Raw genomic sequence first — 18,378 nt, 5'->3', positions numbered from 1 at the left:
GATAACGTTTGAACTTTGAAAGAAGCTAGTGGCTTTTTTCTGAAAAACATGCTTGAGGGTTTAACTCAAAAGGCCAATGCAGACATACGGTACAATAACTACAGTGAACTAAAATATAATTATGAAATAATCATTTTCATTTTAAAGTTAAATTGTACTACAACATTGTACTTCTGTCTTAGAAATAATAATAATAGTGCTAACATTTTGCAACAAGGTTCATTAGTTAACATTAGTTAACACGAACTAAGAATTAACAATACTTTTATTTATTAATCTTAGTTAATGCTAATTTCAGCATTTACTAATTACTTTCATATATATTTTTAATGACAAATGTTTTACTTATAGTATCATATTGAAGTTGCAGCATTGTGAAAAAACTACAGTTCTTTTATCATATTTGAGGACATGCATTTATAGTTGCTAGCAACTGACTGTTTATGTTTAAATGTCACCCATCTGCAACAGAAGAGATGCAGAAAAACTGATGCTGAAAGTGTTGTTAAAGGATATTGTTGTTATTATGTTGTTATTGTCCCAAGCGTTTTCTTTTTTTCTTTCTTTCCCTTTTATTTTTCTTATACAGCATCTTACCAAGCAAGCTGCCATTAAGCCGAACCGTACTTACACAATAACACCAAAAAGAGTTAACCAGCTTTAAAAATCATTTACTTCATAGTCCATTCTGTATGCATGAATGATGGTGGGTTGTGTCTGAATACTGAAATAGCATGTGAAACACCTAAGGGTTCTCCTCAGGAAAAGTGCAACAGCACATGATAAAACAATAACAATTAGTCATGATTTATAGTATTCATACATTTGTTTTATATCTTTGTTGAAATGTGGAAAACATCACAGTGAAACTTTCTGAACAAAACATTTGTGATATTATGAAGTCGTGCTGAATATTTATGTAATAACTGTATTTATTAATTTTTTTTGTCTTTGCATCTGATTTTATATATTTTTTGGTGTTGTATTTGTACTTTTGTATTTTACATTTTTGTACGTTTTTATACATTTTATACAACTTGTTTGTGTTTTTCTGTAATTACATTTAAAACATCAGATTGAGTGCAATCTGTGAGTTTGTTATTATTATTATTTTTCTCAGAAAAGTGTTCAAAAATAACTGAAATTAGTTAGTGCACTTATTATAGCAATCATTCTTTGTGTGTCTGTATACTCTGGAATGTTATTTCAAATTTGATGGACTGAAGCGTTCACCTTTCAAAGTTTTAGGTTTTTCGTTTCTGGTTTTGACACTAGAGGACATTGCAGCGATATATTATGCACTGCTTGTAGTACACTGACTTTATGTCTTCATTCTGGGTGCTACTTAAGGATAGCGTTGCAATATTAGTGGATTTATGAGTTATTGAATGTTAAATGAATATTATTCTCATTCATGAAATAGTCTATCTGGATCACAACATACATTTAAAAATGCATTTATTCTAGTTTTCTAGCAACACTGCTCCTTTATGTTAGCTTCTCCCCCAAACTGATGAAAACTAAAGGCGTTATTATAACTGCCAAACATGTGCATGGTACTTTAAATGTCACAATCTTAATCTTAAAGATTTAAATAATCTTTTTTCCCCCTATGTACAGGAGATAATTCGTCCCCTTGGAATTATAGGGTTCTATCTGCATTCCGAGTTGTTTTGAGATATTGAGCTTCAGTTTTTGTGTTCCATTCAATTGTGTAGATAGAACCTTATTTTTTTTTTTAAATAAAAGTCCCATAATGTACACAACATTAAAAATCTATCACATAATGTAAATATGTTGACAGAATAAGAATATGTGAATAACTCAATTTTGACAAAAATGTCAGATAGAACCTTATAATTCCAAAGGGACAAATTGTGTCAAACTTAAAATCATGGTCAGAAATGGAAAAACACCCTTCAACCACATGCTTTAGACATAGACACACTGTTGACATGCCAGATACAAACTCATGAACAGACATGAAACACAAACATGCAGCAGCAGACACATTCACATGCAGAAGATGTGTCTACCAAACCACATTTTACAGAATGAAGCGCTTCACTTCCACTTTTTGAACATTTTACATTTAGGATGTACATCTCCTCAATTAGTTTTTAGACCCAAAATATGAATATTCTATAATTTACTCACACGTATGTCTTTCCAAACCCATTGGACCTTCAATCATCTCCGTTTTTGTCCAAATAATGATCATTTTCAAGCATCAAGAAATGGAGGGAAGCACACAAAAACAAGTGAAGTTTGTTCTCGCACATCAAACAAGTACATTTTAAAGGGAGTTTAGGTGATTTGGTTCCAAAACTTTTTTGTTATGCTGTTTGTTGTAACAGACACGCAAGGCTCCAACACCAACCAATCACAACACACACCCTCACCAGAATACTTATCACTCCCACCTGCTCCTCATCCACCTGCACTCAAGCCACTCCCATAAATACCATGCACACGCACTCAGTCACCATCCGGTCTCACTCGCAACTAGGTCAATACCTACCTGCTTACTCTAAGGACTAACCATTACTCTGCTTACCTTTCTCCAGTGATCTCCAGCAACTTCCTGTCTCCATCGTGTGCGTGTGTGTGTGTGTCCTCTACCTCCAGCGTCTTGTGTTCTCAACTTCTGGATCCCTTCAACTCACCAGCCTCCAGCACCTTATCCTCACAGTCACTACCTGCTCCTCTGCTTGTGCCTCAATAAATCGTGTTCTCTAGTTATTACAGTCTCCTGTCCCTGTGTACCGTAACAGAAGAACGGACCAAGACCGATCGGCACAAGCATGAGCCTCACGGACCCCTCTGCTGTCCAGAGACCCTCACAACTCTTCCGGCATCCCCATCACCTGCGAGCACTTCCGGTAACAACACCGCCACTCCTCGGCCATGGGGTTTGCATGTGCAGTGGGTGACACCGCGCACTCAAGCCCCATGGCCAAGCTGGCGCCCTTCTCTGGTGGGATGGAGGATAGCAGCAGATTCTTACTCCAATGCTCGCTGGTCCTGGAGATGCAACCGCACTTGTACCCCACCAAGCGATCAAAAGTGGCCTTCCTGATTTCTCAACTTCAAGGTAAAGCACTTCAGTGGGCAGATTCCATTTGGACACAAAATAACTCTGTCATCCAGTCTTATTCTAGCTTCGCCGATCAAGTTTTTGGCAGACCTGCCTGGGATTCATCCATTGGTGAGAAACTTTATAATTTGAAACAAGGAAAAATGTCTGTAAGTGAATATGCTCTTAAGTTCAGGACGGATGGAATGAGCAAGCCTTGCTGACCACCTACCATCAGGGATTGGATCCTCGAGTGCGGTTGCATCTCGCTGCATATGAGGACACCATCGGGCTCGAACGCTTCATCCAACTATCCATCCACTTCTCCACTCGCATGCAGTCATGCCTCGAAGAGCACCAGGGCCAGTCGTACACCAACTCACCCCTCTGCTGTCCAGAGATCGTCAGCTCCCCAGAACCAGCCAGCGAACCCATGCTCATTGACTCTGACAGACTATTTGCTGCTGAACAGCAAAGACAGCTGGCCCAGAATCTCTGCCTCTATTGTGGTTCCCCATATGGAGATGATATGCCCCGTCCGTCCTCCTCATCCCATGGTGAGTGCCATTCTCCCTTCGAAGTATCAAGTGGAACCACTCACCACTATAGTGACATTTACTGCTGCTTACTGTCTCTTCCAGTTTCCGCCCTCCTCGATTATGGGTCAGCCGTCAACTTCATCTCTCGGTGCCCTCTGCCGCCAGTTCAACCTCACTACCACGGCATGCCTACCAGGTTCATTCAATAACTGATAAACCACTGAGTAGAAGATGTATTCGTCACAGTGTCAGTCTGCTTACCCTCCAGACTGGACTACTTCACAGGGAGGAGATCCATCTGCTGTTTCTGGAGAAATCCACCACTGACGTAATCCTAGGGCGCCCGTGGGAGCAGCATAACCCTGTTATCTCGTGGAAAACTGGCAAAGTCCTGAAGTGGGGCGAATCCTGTTTCCAGGGCTGTCTCTCTGGATTCCTTGTTCCATCCAACCCTCTTCCAGAATCTCTACCTGTCTACTCCACCTCCATCGAGAGCCCGGTAGAAAAACAATCTGTCAACATACCACCGTGTTACGCAACCTTCAGTGACTTCTTCTGCCCCAAACGGGCCTCCAAGCTGCCTCCACACCAGCCATGGGACTGTGCCATCGATCTGCTTCCGGGTGAGCCAGTGCCTAAAGGAAGGATCTACCCCCTTTCCATCCTGGAAGAGAAGGCCATGGAGGACTACATCAAGGAGGCGCTGGTGCAAGGTTACATCAGTCCATCCCTCCCCTGCTGCTTCCAGCTTCTTCTTCATGGAGAAAAATGACGGAGGCTTGCGGCCCTGCATAGATTACCGCTCACTGAACAATATCACTGTCAAGTTCTGCTATCCCTTTCCTCTCATCCCTGCTGCCCTGGAACATCTCCATGGTGCCACTGTCTTCACCAAGTTGGACCTCCGCAGCGCATACAACCTCATCCAGATACGTGAGGGGGAAGAGTGGAAGACAGCATTTATCACCCCTACTGGCCACTATGAATATCTCGTCATGCCATATGGTCTAGTCAACGCCCCCTCCATATTCCATGATTTCATCCATGAGATCTACTCGGAACATCGTCACCACATTGCGGAGGTCCTGCAACGCCTGAGTGCTTTCCAACTATACCTCAAAGCAGAGAAGTGATCCTTCCATCAGCCCTCAGTGCAGTTCCTTGGATAGAACATCGATAGCAGTGGCATCCGGATGGACGAGAGGAAGGTGGACGCAATCAAGAAATTGCCCACTCCAACCTCAGTCAAAGAACTTCAGCGATTCCTTGGCTTTGCCAACTTCTACCTCGGGTTCATCCAAGGTTACAGCTCCATCACCAACCCACTCACCAGTCTTCTCCGCATCGAGCCCAAGTCTCTGTCGTGGACCCCAGCCGCCACGGAGGCATTCCACACTCTTAAGGAGGCCTTTACCACCGCTCCTCTCCTAGTCCATCCCGATCCTGAGAGACCCTTCATTGTTGAAGTCGACGCTTCTACCACCGGGGTAGGAGTGGTCCATTCCTAGCAGCAGGTGAATCCCAGCCACCTCAATCCATGTGCCTTCTTTTCCTGCAAGCTCAACCCGGCAGAGATCAACTACAACATCGGTAACCGGGAACTTTTAGCTATCAAGCTAGTGCTGGAGGATTGGAGGCATTGGTTGGAGGGAGCCAAACACCCTTTCCTGGTTCTAACGGATCAAAAAAGCCTAGAATACCTGCGCTTGGCCAAGAGGTTAAACCCTAGACAGGCCCGCTGGGCTCTATTCTTCACTCGTTTCAATTTCTCCATCTCATACCGACCAGGGGTCAAGAACATCAAAGCCGATGCCCTGTCACGGTGTTACACCCCTGAGGAAAACCTGGAAGACCCTGAAACCACAATTCCAGAGAAAGTAATCATCAGTCCCACCACCTGGTCAATTGAAACTCTGCCCTCCTCCAATCCCTCCACCAACAATCCGCTGGGTTATCCACCGGGCTTGCAATACATCACCAGGACACGGCGCACTCCACTCATCCACTCAGCTCACACATCACTTGGCACTGGCCACCCAGGGGTCAATGAAACCCTCTCGCTGCTGAGGGAACGCTTCTGGTGGCCCAATATGGCATCAGACATCAGAAGGTACGTACAAAGATGTAAGGAATGCGCCTCGAAGAACCCACGTCACCTACCATCCGTCAAGCTCCTCCCTCTGCCCGTTCCGAACCGCCATTGGTTACACCTAGGGGTGGACTTCATAATTGACCTACATCCCTCTGATAATAACACATGCATCCTCATTTTTGTTGACCGGTTTTCTAAATCCTGTCATCTTCTCCCCTTGAAAGGTCTGCCCACGGCCATGGAAACCGCCGAACTGATGTTTAACCATGTCTTCCGTTACTTTGGGATTCCCGAGGACATCGTCTCAGACAGAGGCCCCCAGTTCATCTCCCAGGTTTGGAGAGCTTTCCATTCACTCCTAGCTGTGGCCGTCAGCCTGTTCTCTGGATACCATCCCCAGTCCAACAGTCAGATGGAGAGGAAGATACAGGAGATCGGCCGCTTCCTGCATACCTTCTGCCATGGCCACCAGGACCCTTGGAAACAGTTCTTATGGTGGGCCGAGTACGCACAGATCTCCCTACATCAGCCTTCCACTGGACTCCATTCTAGTGAATGCTCGGCTACCAGCCACCACTCTTCCCATGGTCAGTAGAGCCCTTGGACGTCCCATCGGTCGACTACTGGTTCCGAGAGAGGGTCTGGGACACAGCTCACCACCAGCTACAATGAGCCCTATGTAGGCGCAGGATGACAGCCGACCTTCGCCGCTCTGACACCCCAGCATACCAACCTGGACAGAAGGTCTGGCTGTCAACCCATGACATTCGCCTGCACCTACCATGGCGCAAGCTGAGTCCCAGATTCATTGGCCCATTCACCATCATCAAGCAGATCAACCCGGTCACCTTCAAACTCAATGAGTATCGGATCCACCCCACATACCATGTCTCACTCCTTAAACCTCACCATCCTTCTGTCTCCCTCTACACAGAGCGTGGCGTAGCCGAAGCCCCCAACCACTCCTCCTTGACGATGGAGCTGCCTACAAGATTCCCGACATCCTGGACTCCCGGCGTCGTTGTGGACAACTTGAGTATCTAGTGGACTGGGAAGGATACGGTCCAGAGGAATGCTCATGGGTCCCACGCAACGACATTCTGGATCTGAACCTACTAGACACCTTCCACTCCAACCACCCTGAAAGACCTGCCCCACGAGGAAGAGGACGTCCACCACGCTGGGGCTCCAACACCAACCAATCACAACGCACACCCTCACCAGAATACTAATCACTCCCACCTGCTCCCCATCCACCTGCAATCACAACAACAGCTGATCACAACTAGGTCAATTCCTACCTGCTTACTCTAAGGACTAACCATTATTCTGCTTACCTCTCTCCAGCAATCTCCAGCGACTTCCTGTCTCCATCGTGTGCGTGTGTGTCCTCTACCTCCAGCGTCTTGTTTTCTCAACCTCCGGATCCCTTCAACTCACCAGCCTCCAGCACCTTATCCTCACAGTCACTACCTAATCCTCTGCTTGTGCCTCAAACCGTGTTCTCCTGTTATTACAGTCTCCTGTCCCTGTGTACCGTAACACTGATAGCAATCGCTACATTAAGTGGCAGCGCTGGAGGAGGTGTGGCTTTTGATTTTTTATTTTGTGTTTTTTTATTTATGGACATTATATTAGGACATTAAAAATTATGTTTAGCATGCTAATACTGAGACAGGGCTAGCATCTAGTTAACTGAAAACACAATCTTGGTCTTGTTTTCTTTCAATTATTATTATTTTATAAGTTTACTAACTAAAGAGTTTTAAGAGTGTTGATAGTGAAGTTGAATAAATAAATCACATTGAATACATAATGTAAATAGGACCTGTTTCATATTAAGTGTCCTTACTTTTAAATTAAGCATTTCATAAAATGACCTTATTTTGTGCATACATATTCTTAGACTTTGAACTTATATTTGAAAATACCTTCATGTTAAATACATTTGTAAGTATTTCTGCAGTTACATCTATAATTACACTGTTGACCCTACATCTACTCTTTAAACCTAACCAGACCACCAAACCGGTCCCAAACCTTACCCATTTCCCACCTTAATAGCACTACTACAATTTAAGGAACACCGTAAATATCTGATGTCATTTAATGTGTTTGACAGATCATTATACAGACATGAACACACACATTAAAATCTGACTCACTAATAAAATAATACAGTGTAACAGTAACACATTTTCCCTCCATCATGGACACTATCTGTATTGTAATTACTTCAGCACCAAACACATCTGAAGAATATTAACATGAACAAACTTTTTGAAGCTTTGAACTTCTGGAGTTTTTTAAAGCCTGAAATCAGCTGTAGATTGAATTGTTTACAGTAGATATGAAAAGAATAACACCCAGAACAGCAGCAAAGACACAGAAGCAAAGTGAAAGGTGAGATGCATGAACATTCAGATAAGCATGATAATTTATCAAATTTGTATTCATCTAAATGTTCATAATGGTGGAAAACACTGGATTTTTTTTTCATGACAGTCTGTGGTAAATATGTAAAAGTAGATAAATATTATATATATAAATATTACTCTTGTTATTATAAGAATATTAATCCAGCTAAACACTAGTGTTTAAAAAATGATTGCATATATTCAGTATAGACAATTGTGCACGGAAATACAAAGTACAAAATGTTACAATGTGTCTGCATCTAACATTACTAGTCTTACATAAGTTCAGCTTCTGAGTCAAACTGAAATCTGCTGTGGTTGGATTTCTTTAGAAATGTGGTTGATCTGCTGAGTGGACAAAAATCTTCTGCACGAAAAGAACGGAACATGAAGCTTGTAGGTGAAGAGCTTCTTCCTGCTTTTGTGCAACACTCAAACACTTTTACACTGTAAAACCCGACAAGTTAACTTAACTCAAACCGTTTGATTAAACCGATTGCCTTGACTGTAAAACCCGACAAGTAAACTTAACTCAAACGGTTTGAGTAAACAGATATCCTTAAGTTATGTTAACTCAAACCGTTTGAAGAAACCGATTGCCTTAAACCATTTAAGTTGAAAAAACTAACAGTTATGAGTACTCTGAACTTAATTCAGTTGAGTTCACTGAAAGAAGATATACATTGCAATTAAGTAATTAAGTGATTAATTGAGTGATAATTGAGCTTTAGTGATGAAAAGATGAGATATGATTTTCTGCTTTGAGTACTAGAGAGCAATGTAGTGCTTGTTACGTTTATCAAAGAATCAATCAGAGCTTATTGTGTGTGAAACTTTAATCCAATAAGCAATGCACTTATTATACAGTTTAATTTCTTTCAAAAAGAATAAAACAAGAATGGTAAATAGCAGACAATGACATGACAGCACACCTAATGGGTGTAATTAACATTTAACAATATATATTAGGTTTACTTCCATATGATAAACAAAAAATAGAACATTTTAGTTGAGTTTCTGGATGATATGCTACTGATGAACCTCAAACAAAAATTTAGACATCACATGAACACCAAAAGATGTGATACAAAGAGTGAAGACTGAACAGACACACTGCAGAGAATAAATGTGAATAAAGCCAAAAGTTAGGTGTTGTCCCATATGTAGTCTGGCATCAGTTCAAGTAGATACAGTAGATGATCATCGTTTTTTGGGGACATTTTGATACACAGCATCTGCCTTTGATTTCTGCAAGGAAAAACAAACAATAAACCCAGAACCAGCAGTTAACAATGATGGCGTTGTGCAATCAATAAATACACTTCATGAAAATAAGGTAAAACATGCTTAAAAAGCATAATTTATCAAGCTGTTCACAACTTCAAACAACAAGCTTCAATCAGACAAACTCACTGCAACAACTTCATGCATCTCAAATCATAATTGATCTTACCGGTTTTTGAGATTTTAATGGATCAGTTTTGTCTTCCTCCAGTGTCTTAACTGCTTAAATGTTGAAACAACAGAGCTTGAAATCTTGTATAGAAATCTGTATATCTGATCCAAATGCTTTAGTTAATATTTGAAGTTAATAGTTGTATTCTTTACCAGTTTTTCTACATTTCCTGCAGATGCAGCACATCACAATTGCAGCTACAATCAACAGAGATCCAGCAGCAGAAATCAACGCTGTCAGAGAAACTGAGGCAGGAGGATGAGAAGGAGACAATCATTACAGTTACTGAATGTGTACATAAATACATATATCAATGCTGATATACCTGGGTGTGTGTGACAGAGTTTGCTGATGTCCAGATGTGTGGTCTGGTTTCTGATGGGATTGTTGATCACACAGCTGTAGCTGTTTTTCTCCTGATATTCCACCTCCAGAGGTAGAGAGAGACTGATGCTGAGATCAGACACACTGATGCTGGACAATAAACTGTTTCCTTTGTACCAGGAGAGAGTCACATGACCCACATTCACCACTGAACACAACAATGAACAATTCTGCTGTGATGATGATGATGAAGATGATGAAAGATTTTGTGAATAATCTCTGGTAATGTTTGGAGTGGGTAGAGGACCTGTTTAGACAAAATAATTAGTTCACGTGTTTTCATAAAGAAAAAAAAAAGCTTTTTCTTTTTAAAATAAAAATGTGTTACATTTTTGCTCTTAAAATTCTCCAAATAAATTTACTTTTACTTTACTACTTTTACTTTCATTAAGAGGCTTGTGCAAGATGGATTTTTCAGTCTCACACCCACCACGAACATTGATGTTTTGTCCCACTCCCATCCACAAGAGCTGTCATAAAAGTTGCCTATATTGATTTTTTTCAGCACATCTATTCACATGAAATGGCAAGTACTGTAAATCCTGTTAAGTTCCACAACATCCCAGCATAATCGCTCCCAATTAAAAATTTGTTATTAAAGCATCAGCATTCACAAACCACTGTTATTTTTAACAGAAAAGCATATGGGCTGCTGCATGCATGATTTGGCAAAGCAGAATGCGAGCAAAGAGTGTTTACTTTCTAAACACTTAAAAGCTGACATCTCAGTTCATCGCAATCTCACAAAGCTGTAATAACACAATAAATATATGCACAATTAATCTTTCATTATGTCCACACTTTGTGTATTAAACTCAGAAGATTCGTGAGCATGCACATTTTAGCACCACCCAAAACTTCCTTTTGAAAAAGTGGATTCTAACTTAAACACCTCTGAGTGCCCATTGCTTTCCAGAAATCAAAAGATGTGTCTGTGATTGGCTACATAGCTCAATGCTGCAAACACATTATAAACAGAAACTCAGCCTATGCTTGTGCCTGTTAATCTTTTTTATTGTATATGATTTATTCCTGTAGCTTTTGTGCAATAGATCAATAGCAATTGTTTATTTGTGTTTAGATATTTCTATTTTGCTAATCATTTTAATCTCCTGCATCCCGCTGGACACAACTGTCTACCCGCACTCACTCATCAAGTGTTGTCCCGCGCCGAACTCTATTGTGGTAGTCCAATGGGAGTGCAGGTCTCTACTTCATTATAAGCTCTTAACCATAACCACAATTTCTTGGGGAAAAATGAATCATATTTTTTTTGTAAGCAACTTATTCCACAAGTGCAGTTGATTAATGTGTTATGAACTGAGAAATAAAAATTCTCTTGATCGTTTGACATATAAGATGTCCATGTCAGTGTACTATGAAAACGGACTGTAAAAGTGTCATCTCAAAACTTTCTCATTAGTCTAAAAACAGCTTATATTAAAGGGGTCACATGACTTTTCTAAAAATAACTGTATGTTATGTATTTGGCGTAATGGGTTGTGCTCTGATTGGCCAGTGCATTGTGATTGGCCAAATTCCTCAAGAGTGTGACCTAAATGTTACACCCCTCACCATACTAAGAAGCTGTGTGTCTTGGCGTGACGAGACAAAACCAATAAAACAAACGAGGCATTTGTTGCATCCAGTGGAGACATAATTACTGATTATAATGACTTATACTGTCTTTTTACCCATTGCTTATCATGCCGTGTAAACATAAAACCATGTCTGCATTTGTGATTGGAGAAACTACAATCAACAAGCTCTACTCTACACTGCTCAAAACTCGCATATGAATCATCAGTGGCAAATTTGTAAATATGTAAACGTACTTACAGGCTGTGAGTCAGAAGCGCCAGAAGCACTTTTGTGCACAGCCTTCCCAGGATCAAGAAACAGTCCTACATAAAATATGCAGCACACATCTGAATACTTGAGTTGAACTGTTCTGGAAAAGTGTTGTAAATACAACTTAACCATTGATTTCTAGTTGTGACGTCTTTTGGAAGAACAAACGAAGTAGTTTTGCTTTCACAATGAATCACACACACCTCCAACAACATGATGGTGTCGGCAAAGCGAGATTAAAAGATAACATTTGAGCGGCATTATGCAAATCTTCTCACATCGTAACTGCCTTTATGTGTTCACTGTAGCTTTGTCTGTTATAACAGATCAGTGTGTACTGAGTATTTATGTGTCCATTAATAAAGAATGTAAGATGTCAAATATACACAACTGTGAGCCAATCATAGCAGTGGGTGATGATGGGATTAAAACAGAACAGAAAATATCCTATTACTTTAAAATTATGATGTTTTTTTTCATATAAACATCTTGATAATATTATAAGTGGATCTCTGAGAAGAGTCCAAAATAATAAATTATTATTTAATTAATTATTAAGAAAACAATAATATGTGAATTTAATTTCTACTTACCATAGACAGAAACATTGAATGTTTTTGATGACCATTTTGCACCAATTATCTCTAGTTTATATTCTCCAGTGTGTTCAGTTGTGATGTTTGTGATGGTCAGAGATCCAGTTTGATGATCCACCTTCAGTCTGTCTCTGAATCTCTCATCAGGAACCAATGTGGAAAAGATTTTCTTATGTCTGTTGATTTTAGCTATGAGAATACGTCCAGCTCCAAATTTCCACAGTATATTGTCGTCTTCTTGTATTTCAGTAACATCCATGGGTAAAAGCACAGAATTTCCCTCTATCACTGACACTGACTGTATTTCATCTGTCAGAGCAACAAAAACACCTTCAGGACAAACAAAACAGGTTTTAGACAGGTCAAGGCTCCTGAAGGTTTGCAAAGCATGAAATCGACTGCAGTTTGAACCAATTTTGACCAATGAATTTACATTACTTTTGTTGTCAATCATGATCATTTTAAGAATTAGCTGGGTTGGATTTCCATGTGTCTGGTACCAATCATTGAAGTTACTATATTTAAAAATCATAAACAAAACAAATCATCAAACAAATAAATGACCAAACAAATGGCTTGAGATATGAAAGTGGTTCACTGGAGTCACCTCCTGTGGTTGTTTTTTTTTCCATTATAGACATTACACTGTAAAAAATTGCTGTAGTTTCTACAGCAAATTTCTACAGAATTTTACTGTATAAACATTTTACAAGATGCAGCTGTAATTCGCAATGCATTATGGGTCAAATAAGGTTTTACAGTTGTTAACAGTATATTTCCACATCAACTGTAATTCATTTACAAGAAGCAGGTGTTGTCACGGTAGTTCCTGCTTTTTACACTAATATATACTTATAATGTATAAGTGATATCATGTCACAATAGCCTCCTATCCTGACATTTATACAAGTGGCCTTGGTAACTTCTGTGCAGTAAACTGGGAATTGCTATCATAGCATAGTTAAACAGCAAAATCCTGAGTGTGGACTCATATAAACACTGAAGCAGTGTTAAAAGTAACACTGAAGCAGAGTTGAAGTTAATGAGATAATTAAGAAGTTAATCGAGTTATGATTGACCATTATTGAAGACACCTGATATTAAAAAGCAGAATCACCAAACGAGAAAATCACAATTTGTGTGTCACCATTATAGTGATCAGTGTTTGTTTTAGTTGGGATCTTGGCTTGTAACTTCTTAATTTTCAGATTTGTGGCAAGCCAAGAGCAAAAATCATCGGGTGGTGATAACTATGTTTTAATGCAATTGTTGCTTGACCTTAATCACTGAACTCATTTACAGGCTCTTCTCTTATTATCGCTCATTATTGATTGTAACAGCTTTGATTCCACAACAAAAGAGTCTGTATTTTCTATAAAAAATTTTAGCGTCTCTTGTGATACTATGATTCTGATTTTTGTTTATTTTTATTGAAGAGTTTTAATTTTAGGCACACACAGATAACAAAAATCAGCATATGAATCTCAACAACGGTGACAAACAGCATATTCAGATAAACAGATCTACTCTGAACATCACAAAACTTGATACTAAAAAAGCTCATAATTTATTCATGCCGCAATGCATGATGGGAGCCATGGATGAGTTTTTATTGGATACAACATGCTTTTTTGATGGTCACCGTTGTTGTGATGCTCACGCTGATTCTTGATGTCTGTGTGTCTAAACTAATTAACTCTTTCTTTATGTAGAACTAACTTTTAAAAACATTTCATATTATGCCAGAAATGCTGGATCACTTTTTTATCCACCTAATTTATGTACACAGTAAAGAAACCCAAACTCAGCCATTCAGGTCACTCCATGACAATTAGTCCAAACCACAATCAAATCCATAAGATTCCCTTGGCTCTGGTCTGTTTGTATGTTACAACTCAGTTACCACAGCCACACAAAAACTAAAGTTAATAACTGAAGGGTCAAGATACCAACTAAAGCAAACACTGACCACTATAATGGTGACACACAAATTGTGATTTTCTCGTTTGGTGAGTCTGCTTGTTAACATCAGGTGTGTTCAATAATGGTCAATCATAACTCAATTAACTTCTTAATTATCTCATTAACTTCAACTCTGCTTCAGTGTTACTTTTAACACTGCTTCAGTGTTTATATGTCCACACTCAGTGTTAAATATTCGATTTTTGGAAGTTACATTTTCTTATTGAGAGGATTTAAAGTAGTGTTTACCTAACTTTTATCATAAAGCCCAATGCGAACGATTGTCCTAGTAACTACTATCTGTCGAAATAACTGACGAACCGCAAAATATGTGAAATTTCATTTGTTTATATGTGTTCATTTGTTTATATGTGTTCAACTGTCCCATATTGACGTAACGCCTTACTATAATAAGTGAAAGACATCTTTATATCCCCGACTGGACAAGTTAGCCTGATTAAAAAAAAAGAAAAAAAAAGAAAGAAAAACAAAAAAGACTGAGGAAGCATCGAAATGCGAGACTGATTCTGATTGTATTAACGTTTCATTCAACATCAAAACAAGCTTAACGGCACACATAAACTCCCGGTTTTCATCCAGAATATCTTAAATTGTGTTCCGAAGACGAACGAAGCTTTTACAGGTTTGGAACGACATGGAGGTAAGTGACTAAAGGCAAGATTTTCATTTTGGCGTGGAGTAACCTTTTAAGTACTGGTAAATGCTGATTGTATTGTATAAGTGGCATTTTGACATTTATTTTATTGAGCTAGTTTCATTTGATACATAACTTTATCCTGATGCTTCTGCTTGTTTTTATGTGCAGATGTTTTCTTGGAATCACAACACTCACTGGATACAAGACGGATACATAGAGGCAAAACAAGTGGAAAAGTCTCAGAAAAGAGGGACAACCCTCATGTGTTGCTCATCTCAGAAAGTTGATGGACTTTCAGTATGTATTTATTAAATTGTCTTTTGCAGGAATATTCTTAATTTAATAGAACATAAGCTCAAACTACAGAATTTGTGATTTAATGTTGATTCCAGCATTTTATTTTAATAATTTTCTTTAAAACATTTTTTTTTACAAAAAATATAGAAATTCTGTTGATTGACCTTCATTTTTATAGAAAGTTAATGTTCTACTCTGAGTATGGCTTATTTTTAACATGTATTCATAGTTATTTGTGATGCTATGTTATTTTCATGATAATATTTTAACTGTTGAAAGACTGACATTTGTATTTTACCAGTAACAGCCTTGCAATGTCTTTCTGCCAGTTTTAATAAATACTTATTTGCAACATCATTGACTTTACTCATTTTTATTCATTTGTAAATGTATTAAGATAGAGCTCATGATAATGCATTTATATACATATTTTATACTTTAAAGCAGTTTCATTGTTGAATTATTACAACATCATATTGTATTTAGGGGTATTTACAGGATTTTATTGGCAACTTTTTTGCAAGGTAAATACTGTACTTTAGTGAAATTACAAAATATTGCTGTAAAATATATTTACAGGACTTTATTGGCAACTTTTTTGCCAGGTAAATACTGTACTTTAGTGAAATTACAAAAAATTGCTGTAAAATAAACTACAAGTTAAATTCAACGTTACTGTAAAAAATACTACAAACTACTGTATTTCACATACACTGTGCTTTGGACACAAACTTTCAATAATAAAAAAAGTTTTTTGACCCGTGTTATGGTCTTGTATTTATTTAGACTTTTTGAATAATATAAAGTTGTGGCCTAGTGGTTAGAGAGTTTGACTCCTAACCCTAGGGTTGTGGGTTCGAAACTTGGGCGACAATAACACGACTGAGGTGCCCTTGAGCAAGACACTAAACCCCCAACTGCTCCCCGGGTGCCGCAGCATAAATTTTGAACACTGCTCTTTTTTTTACTACTACTTTTTTTTTTTTTTTTTTTTTTTACAGTGTACAGCAATTAACTGTAATTTGCTTTGCTGTAATTTCCTGTAATCCATTTTACAGCAATTAACATCATTTTTACAGGATTTTATTGGCAACTTTTTTGCCAGTAAAATCCTGTAAATTCTACAGTACATTTTTTACAGTGTACTTTTAAGATAGTAATACTTCTCCAGGCATTATTCAAATTTAAATTACAATAAATGTAAAAAAATATATATATATAAAAAAAGATTTCACAATATCTTAGTTGTCTGATTTGATCTGAAATAAAAGCAAAGTGAAAACAATCTAATCTGATAGGTAGCAGTACTGCAACATGTTAAAAAAGCATGAATAACTTACTGATCAGAGTCCACCAGCACAGCCAGAACAAAACAAACATGTAAAACATTTCTTCAGTTGTTCAGTGTCTGATCTAATAAGACCATCTGTTGAAAACAGTCCTCCCACAACAGGTTTTGAACCCCCTACTTCACTTGCACTTTCTCTGTGTGTATGTTACACAGTTACATGTAGATGGTCTTCTGTCCTGTAGACTACTTATAGACCTGAACTCTTCCTGTCAGTGAAAATCAATCTTGATCTTTATCATTTAACTTTGATCATGTCTGAAAGGTATAGTTGTCTGAATATATTAATTATTACTCATATTAATAGAAGAGTGGTATGTTATGTCAGTTTCCTTGAATTACATGGAGACATGGATCTTACTGACTTTAAAATTGTGTTATCATTAATCAACATTACATATATATCAGTTATTGTGTATATGGAACAATAAAACAAGAAAGTCGGCAGTTTTACTGAGGTGTTATTCTTGCAGATCATACTGACTCATACTGAAACCTCCTGTGGTTGTTTTATCTTCAGAAAAGTGGTTTAATCTGTTGATCTGAGTGAAGAAACATCTCATATGTGGCTGTTGGTTAGATGTGTGCTTAGTTTGGAGGTGATTTTTTTTTTTCATTTTTGCTGCTATGAACTTTATGGTTTGACTTCCTCTCTAGATAAAACTGCTTTACAGTAAAATAAAGTAATAAATCAATCAATCAATCAAAACTGATGTAGGAAAAGTCAAACAAGATTCATTTACTTTACATTTATTCATTTTTCAAGAAAATGTCGAGTGATTCATCGTCATAAGATGCCAATAAACACGAGAAGTTCCCGTTATACAGGTCTTCAGTTTATCTTTTATTTAGATGCTCATGGATGAGAGTTTTCAGAAACTTGTGGGGGATTCGTCTGTCCGTATGGTGTTAGGTAGATCATTCCACCAGTGAGGAACAGTGAGAGAAATCATCCTCAAGGGTGATTTTGTTCCTCTCTGTGATGGCTCACTGCTCAAGCAGGATTCTCGAGGGTGTATAGACACATAAGAAAAAGCAGAGGTACGTGGGTGTAGAGCCTGTGGCTGTTCTGTAGGAAAGCACCAATGTCTTGAACTTGATGTAAGCCGCAACTGAAGCCAAGTGCAAAGAGATGAGAAGCTCATTGAAAACAAGAAAGGCTGCTGCATTCTGAATTACTTGCAGAGGTGAAGAAAGGATGATACCACTGAAGAAAGAAGAGGAGGAGAAAGATTTGAGGTTTCTAGATAACATTGGCAGAGGGGTCGGTGATGGAAGGGTTTGACCAAGATGTTCTCTGTGATACAATTGCATGTAAAGATGAGGTCAAGCTGTACCTGATTTATGAGTGCTTGTGGTGTTGAGCCACTGTAGGTCGAAAGGAGCTAGACAAGTTGCAAATTACCAGGATATGACCTCACAAGGCAAATGTTGAAGCTGCTGAAAAGATCTAGATGGCTGCTGAGTAAAGATAGCAACATATAGTAAGTATATTTATTTCTTGTCTCATTAGTGTTTAGCGCAGTTGTCGTTGCTAGGAAATGCTTGTTTGTTTACTGTGTTGAGACGTGCTGTATCTGGTCCATACTCTATTGCATACCTCGTCAGTGTCATGTGCTTGCTTAGTCCTTTGTTGTGATAAACAGTAAAGTGTGTTCAGCTGAATTCAATTTCCATTTTGTCTAGAAAAGGTTAGTATACC

General features: G+C 38.6%; 2 protein-coding genes across 5 annotated transcripts in view; one reads left to right on the top strand and one right to left on the bottom strand.

The window, feature by feature from the left end:
• The window catches only part of LOC132160281 (uncharacterized), a 159,623-nt gene that overhangs the window by 18,287 nt on the left and 122,958 nt on the right, over nt 1-18,378 (top strand). The gene's annotated exons all lie outside the window — the stretch shown is intronic.
• Nucleotides 8,958-16,882, bottom strand: LOC132160292 (uncharacterized). Of its 4 annotated transcripts, none has more exons than XM_059570049.1 (6): nt 16,669-16,882; nt 12,409-12,741; nt 9,906-10,211; nt 9,733-9,825; nt 9,578-9,630; nt 8,958-9,372 (listed from the first exon to the last, which is right to left on the bottom strand). In XM_059570049.1, the coding sequence occupies exons 1-6, from the start codon at nt 16,715-16,717 to the stop codon at nt 9,325-9,327; spliced, it is 882 nt and encodes a 293-aa protein (XP_059426032.1). In that variant the 5' UTR covers nt 16,718-16,882; the 3' UTR covers nt 8,958-9,324. The 4 variants fall into 4 exon arrangements, with proteins under 4 accessions (XP_059426032.1, XP_059426033.1, XP_059426030.1 ...); XM_059570050.1 differs by having other exon boundaries at nt 9,578-9,627; XM_059570047.1 differs by having other exon boundaries at nt 9,733-9,832; nt 9,907-10,211.

Source organism: Carassius carassius, chromosome 16, assembly GCF_963082965.1.
Source record: "Carassius carassius chromosome 16, fCarCar2.1, whole genome shotgun sequence".
NCBI classification, from domain to species: Eukaryota; Metazoa; Chordata; class Actinopteri; order Cypriniformes; family Cyprinidae; genus Carassius; species Carassius carassius.
The sequence above is the reverse complement of the archived record's forward strand: the minus strand, read 5'-3'. Positions and strand labels throughout refer to the sequence as shown.

Excerpts from the sequence above, each read along its gene's own strand:
- LOC132160292 (XM_059570047.1), bottom strand. The coding sequence starts at position 16,717 with ATGTTTTACATGTTTGTTTTGTTCTGGCTGTGCTGGTGGACTCTGATC. Across the intron at positions 12,742-16,668 it reads GTGCTGGTGGACTCTGATCA|GTGTTTTTGTTGCTCTGACA; the intron begins GTAAGTTATTCA and ends TTTGTCCTGAAG. Across the intron at positions 9,833-9,906 it reads AACTCTGTCACACACACCCA|GCCTCAGTTTCTCTGACAGC; the intron begins GGTATATCAGCA and ends TCTCATCCTCCT.